Here is a 6,729-nt window from a genome sequence, read left to right as displayed (position 1 = left end):
ACCTTTTATTTAAGTCTTCTCTTATACGGTGGATTATTGGGCTCACTTCCCAACCCACTTGATCAAATATTGGGCTTCATTTACGTCACCAATTGGGCTTCGATTAACTACTATTACCTAATGCCATATTCTTTCTACACCCAATCTTTTTGGACATGTAACCTACATAGTTTTAAATTTCCGAAAATGTGATTCATTTCGGAAATAAAAAATCAGATTGAAAATAAAAAATCGTGAATAGAATTCAAAATTAAAAAATTTCATTATGAAAAAAAAATCTGCAAAAAAAATTCATTTTAAAAAAAAAATCTAGAAACATATTCCTGAAAAGGGGATTTGAAATGTATTTCTATATGTACTTCTATTTTATTTAAGGGCATTTTCGTATTTCACACTGAAATTGGTGCAGCATCTCCCTACTTTTCCCTTCTTATCTTCATATATTTTTTAATTTCAATAATTTTTTTAGTGGTGGTTATTTGTGGTAGTTGAGATAAATTTTGTAATGTTTTTAGTGATGGTGATTATCTTTTCGTTTATTTATATTTTTATATTTTTTTAAAAACCACAAAACTAAAAAAAAACAATAAATCAATAAGGTATAAAAATTAAATTCAAAACTAAAAAAATATTATTTTTGCATTGGAAACATCAAATACAACGAATCTTTTCGTCAATCTCTTTACGCTTAAATGATGAAACTATTATCTCAAACATTGTGGTTGGAGACAAATAAAAGTGTTCCAACTAGAGGAAAAACATAAAGATACCAAGATACATGTTATTTATAAAGATAATATTATACATCGTATTATTTAAATTTTTTTAAAAAGTTAAAATTGACTTTTCATAATTTATATACAATTTATATGGAGGTAGTATTTTTTAATTTAAAACAAATTAATCTTATTATACATATTTAAAAAAAAAAACAACTCCTAAGATAAGGCCTGATACTAAAATAAATAAAAATATATCTTATTTTAATTGTTACTACTTACCTTTTAATAACATTTACAAAATAAGAAGTTAATAAGTATATATAATACGATTTCTATTTAATGATTGTTATTATGCACAATGAAAAATATTTTAAAAAATATATTTATATTGCAAAGGGAAATTAGTGCAATAAAATTAACTCTTGTATACAAAATTTCCTTTTTTTTATGTGTGGACGTTTCTTTCTTACGAAGCCGGGTCATCTAAAATAGTATAAAAAAATACATTTATAATATTAAATTAATTTATAAATACGTTAATATACATAATTTTATATAAAAAATATACTTTCACAAACTCTTGCTCATATATAATAATATCTGATGTCATAGTTTTTAAAAAATATAATATATAAATTTGTAATTAAATGATATAAAAAAAATAATAATATTATAAATTGTATACCAGTCGAGACCATATGATACTTAGATCATATCATCACCAACCGACATGACTAAAGCTATTATACTAAAACAAAAGATTAACGATACTAATAAATGATCAAACCTTAGGGAATTCATTATTAATTACAATTCAAATCCTTAAATCAATCCAATAACAAAAGTCTATGATAATTATATAAATAGACACAGATTTTAAGAATAGGTACGTCATCATCCAGTACTAATTACATCGAGTGTTGAGTAGCAACATTTTACTTGAACTATCTTTTGTAGGTACTTTCAAAATCCAGAGTTCATAAAAACTAGAAATAGAGAAAAGGGATAAGTACGAGGAAATCCAGAGTTCATAAAAACGAGAAGTAGATAAAAAGGATAAGTACGGGGAGATCATTTGAGTACCAGAAAAAAAAGATAGATCGACTAATCGAGAAAGAAAGTAATCGTTTAGGGTTTAGGGTTTATTCCAACATGTTAAAAAAAAAAGTCCATTTTATATTAATTTTTAACTTATTTATTAATTAAATTAAATAAAAAAATGTTGAAGCCGATCATAAATTTATTCTCGACATATCCTAAGTAGAGTGCATTATGGTCCTCAACTGTGTGGACATGAGACAGCGTGATATGACCTTGTACCAGTTCTATTCTTTTCATGTTTTTTACCTTTTTCTTCTGTTTCTAGTTACAATATCAGACAAACTAATACTCTGTTTAGATTAGGGATTAGAAACTTCAGAGACTAGAATAAACAAATGAAACTGTCTCAACTCAGACAAAGAAAGTTGAAAACTCGGGTTTAAAAAATAACAATAATACTTTGACATGAGTGTTTTTTATTTATCGGGTATCAAAATATATTTATTTTATTTCTTAATTTGAAATTTTAATATATGTTATTATAGTATTAAAATGAGTCATGAAATAATATGATTTTTAAGGAATCTCAAAGTATTATTTTTTTAATAAGTTGATACCCTTTCTCAAGAAGTAGTGGTTTCATCCTTACCATAGAACTAGTATTAGTAAGTAGAACAGTTCGATTGTGATATGATTTTCTAAAAACAAGTAAAAAATAAAATGTAAAACAAATTAATATTAGATATATTAATAATGGAGTAGAACACAAATAATAAACAATCCTAGTATTAATAGAAAATGGACTTTAATATAAATCTCCATAACTTAACTTTAAATTAACTTAAAAATATTTTTAACACTAATTATGTGAAATCTCCAACCAATATTAAAAATAAACTTCAAATAAAAAAAATATAGAAAAACAGTATTTTTTATTATTAATAAAAAATAAATTAATAGGAATATTTACCCATGAAGTGAAAAATAAAACCATTAGTTAATAAATATATACACACATAAAATAATACTTAACCAAAGCAATAAGCTTTATTATCAATTTTATCTTTTAATAGTTTAATTTAATAGGTATAAGTTTTGTCTTTTGCACAAACATTATTTTTTTATTTATTTAGTAGATGTTAAATTTTGGTTATAAATTAAATAAAGTATTTAAAACAATGGGCTCAAAGTGAAGACTAATAATTAATATATAATTGGATTATATTAGAATGAGTGATATGAAAACAAGTTCATGACAGATAGCAGAAGAACTCTAGCAGAAGTTGGATTCTCTCTTTCTTCTTCTTCTTCTTCTTCTTCTTCTTCTTCTTTTTTTGTCTTTTTTTTGTTACATATACAGAATTTAATGGTAAAAAACTAAGATGAATTATGGTTGAAACAGCTTGTCACCACATTTGCATTTCCATGAAAGAAGATAGTAAGTATCATCATCTCCACGAGAAAACACTTTGAAACCTTTCTTCCTCTTTTGGTGATTTGGAACGACCAGAGTAGCCATGCAAGGTCTACAACTCTTGCACTTGTTCATACAAGCAGGAGGCTTTGACCCTATCACCGTTTTACTTTGCTCCAAACCCTTCTTTGTGTCCAACATCAGTGACCCACCTGCATAGCCAGAAGTAGGGTTCATTAAACCTCAAAGGGTGCCCCTATTATAGAGGGCTAGAGCATAGAGAAAGAGATGCAAACACAGAAAAGGAATAAAAGATAATAAATTTTAAATTTTGACACAGACCCAAAACAGGGGAAACTCTGTTTTATATCAAGATGTTGTGTGTTGCAAGTAACTACCCTACCCAACAGAAAGTTGAAACAGTTGTTCAGTTAAATAGGGTATGAGGGTGGTGGAGGGTTTTTACCTGATTTGGAAGGTAGAAGGGAGAAGAAAAAGATGAAAAGCACAGTGATTGGAAGTTTGAGTCCATGTGAAGGGTAGGATCTAGCAGGTGGAGCCATCAGCCAGGGTCTAGGAGAGAGCTTTGACGTGTGGTGTGTGCTGTGTTGGATTTTGATGCAATTAGTCACAGTGGAGAAGTGTTTGAGGAAAGAATGAGGAGGGGAAGAAGCAGTGAAAGTGACTAGTGAGGTGGTGTATGAGATTATATTAGTATTGGAACAGATGAAAAGAAGAGATATAAATGTGTTGAACAAAGTTGAGGGATGTTTCCTGTGGGAGAGACAATGGTCTGATTCCATGGCTTGTTCACCAATGACAATCAAAATCGTGGGAGGGAGTGACTTGCTTTGGTCTTTTTGGGAATTTGGGGAACAGATTTTGGATTCACAATGAATATTATTGACTGAGTGAGGTGAACAAAAACGAATATGATATGACCCCTTCCTCTTCTCCAGCACTCAGTTCATCACACCTTCTACTGTTATCCATTAAATTACCTACCTGTCCCCAAATTAATTCCTCATCAATTGTGTTTCTTAAATTTTTTCAACAGTTAAAAATATCTTATTTTTCATAGTTATCTTAATTTTGACTGTTATCCATTAAAACCTTAATATTGTGTGTAAAACACATTCCTAAGTTTAAAAAAACTTGTCACAGAAACTCACTGGTGTATACACTATCTCCTTCTAGATCTGACACAGGGTGTTAAGATTCACTGTTTCTACTGACATGAAAAGCTTTGCATTGGAGGCCTAAACTTTTGCTTAATATGAGATAAGGGGTAGAATCCATTTTCAGTTTTAACCCCACACCTTCCTCAAGAACCAACTTTTTCAGTGTCTTGAACAAACCAAAGAAAATTCAACTTTTGAAAACAGCAACCTCCCTTTCCCGAAGAAAGAAACTGCTATGACTATTGCTCAATAGTGATGCATGCTAACGGTGGACTCTCACTCTTGTCTTTTCCTTCCAAGACACATTCATAAACCAATTTATTTGCTTCCTAAATTTGACTTCCACACTCCTATATACTGTTGACTATGTCCAACACTGACCAACACAGCTTTTTAATTACTTTCTTTTATTGTTTCATGTGTCTACTAGTACTATACATTTATTTGATATTGTGTTTCAAAAATATTCAGAACAATTTCTGCAATATTACAAATATTATGATGTCTCAGGATAAATTTTTGCCTTTTGTTTCACTTCTGACACAAGTATAGTTGGTAGTAGACAAGTAAAGGGGTTTGAGACATGGCTATTTCATGAATTATTTTATTCAATTGCCTCATGATCTCACTTACATTATTTGAAATACACTTTACTGAGCTGTAACTCATATACCAACCCATTGGTGCAGTAAAACCAAAGCAAACAAACAAAACAATGTGCTTATGTTGTACAAAAGTAAACATAAGAGAATGCATTATCCAAGGACACAAGATATTTTGGTATAATAACTGATTTTGAATTCAAGTATAGTTCATTAATGTTCACAGTTTTGAATTACAAATATTCAAACCAGAGGTTAATATCATATTTAAAAATTTTATGCACATGTAACAATGTTCCAAAATTGAATGCTTTATTGTAGTTTGAATTGATTTTTCTAGAGAAAAATAAAAAGCTCCTACCAATAACTACAGTGATATTTCTGAGTTGAATTTATTCTCAAATTGGTTTATCAGAATACTGTATCATATTAGGATAGGCTTAAAGTCTTCAAAACATTTAATAGTGATATATTTGTTTTTAAATTAAAGTAAATGATATTTATGAAGAATTTTAGATATAAAATTGTTTTGAAGACTTATTATGCACAATCTCCCAAAAGATGGGAGCAAGTACACCCACAAAAGGTCTCCAATCACAAGGTGGAATGAATCCAACGGCTAGGATGGAAGACCTCTATCACTTGTTATCAGATCTGACTGTTCACACTTTCTGGACCTACAAAGGTGATTGTGTACTGATAAAGAAACCAAAGTCATAAACAGTTGTTCCATACAGTCTCATGCTTGCACTGCACAGGGCTGAACTGCAGGTAACTGTTGAGATGAACACAATGACCTCATCACATCACATACACATCTCATTTTCTTCTTTCTCTTCCTCTTTTCTCTGTTCAGTCTTTTCATTCTACACCACTTCACCTAATGTACCTTCTTCTTCTTCATTCATAGGTTAGGTTTCTCTTTTATTATTGTTCATCCTTGTCCTGGTATTGTAGGGCATTATTTAAGAGACACTGCATAAAGTGGCTCACTTGCCCAATAGAACACATTCCAGATTTCGAGGCTGCACTCTAATTGGGCTGCTCCATTCTTCACAAAGTTTGTGAAAAAAAGATTATTTACTTTTGGTAGATGAAAAGAGACTTTCAACATAATTTGACCAGAAAAAAACAAATCAGATGTGGTCCCAGAACAAAAACACATCTGCAAAATATTATTAAACATCAAATACTATTTAACATTTTAAAAAGTATAGGTAAAATATATATATTTGTGTATAACATGATAGTGATAGAAATCTTAGTATACTATCACTTAACTCATTCATATACAATATTTCTCAGAAAAAGAAAATCTTAGTATCTTATGTAAAAGTTATATGTCTACAAAAGTAGCTTTAGGAAACCTGAGACGTAACCTCCAATTACTACCAGGCAGGGCCCTCACCAGTTACATCTTCTGTGCTGTCAGAAAAAATAATTCTCAGAATCTGAGTTATAATATTTGTGAATAACAGTTTCTATTGTTTTTTTAAGAAAACAATTTCTCATTCTGAAGCATTCTTTTGAACTTTCACACTTTATATGAGTTGCAGTGAAAACTCTGAATTGAAGAAATGGACATAAAACAGCTTGGACAAATATGTTTAGAGTCCAAGTGTAATCATTATCAGTGGAAGCCCAGCTTGCAAGGGCCCATTTCTACAATCTACAATGTTTCTCTGTTCCTTACACAGTAAAGTTGTATACTTTGGTTTGGTTGTTTTGAGAAAGAAACTACAAAGACAAGGAAATAAAAGCATAGAGAA

The 6,729-nt window shown here is 29.6% G+C and overlaps 1 protein-coding gene across 1 annotated transcript; it reads right to left on the bottom strand.

The window, feature by feature from the left end:
• Positions 1-3,100: 3,100 nt before the first annotated feature.
• LOC137819597 (polygalacturonase-like) lies at positions 3,101-4,032 on the bottom strand. Its single transcript, XM_068623494.1, has 2 exons — positions 3,644-4,032; positions 3,101-3,389 (listed from the first exon to the last, which is right to left on the bottom strand). Exons 1-2 carry the CDS (start codon positions 3,978-3,980, stop codon positions 3,151-3,153), a joined length of 576 nt encoding a protein of 191 aa, XP_068479595.1. The 5' UTR covers positions 3,981-4,032; the 3' UTR covers positions 3,101-3,150.
• Between the last annotated feature and the right edge of the window lie 2,697 nt (positions 4,033-6,729).

This window comes from Phaseolus vulgaris, chromosome 10 (assembly GCF_000499845.2).
Source record: "Phaseolus vulgaris cultivar G19833 chromosome 10, P. vulgaris v2.0, whole genome shotgun sequence".
NCBI lineage: Eukaryota > Viridiplantae > Streptophyta > Magnoliopsida > Fabales > Fabaceae > Phaseolus > Phaseolus vulgaris.
This window is presented reverse-complemented; position numbering and strand designations above follow the sequence as displayed.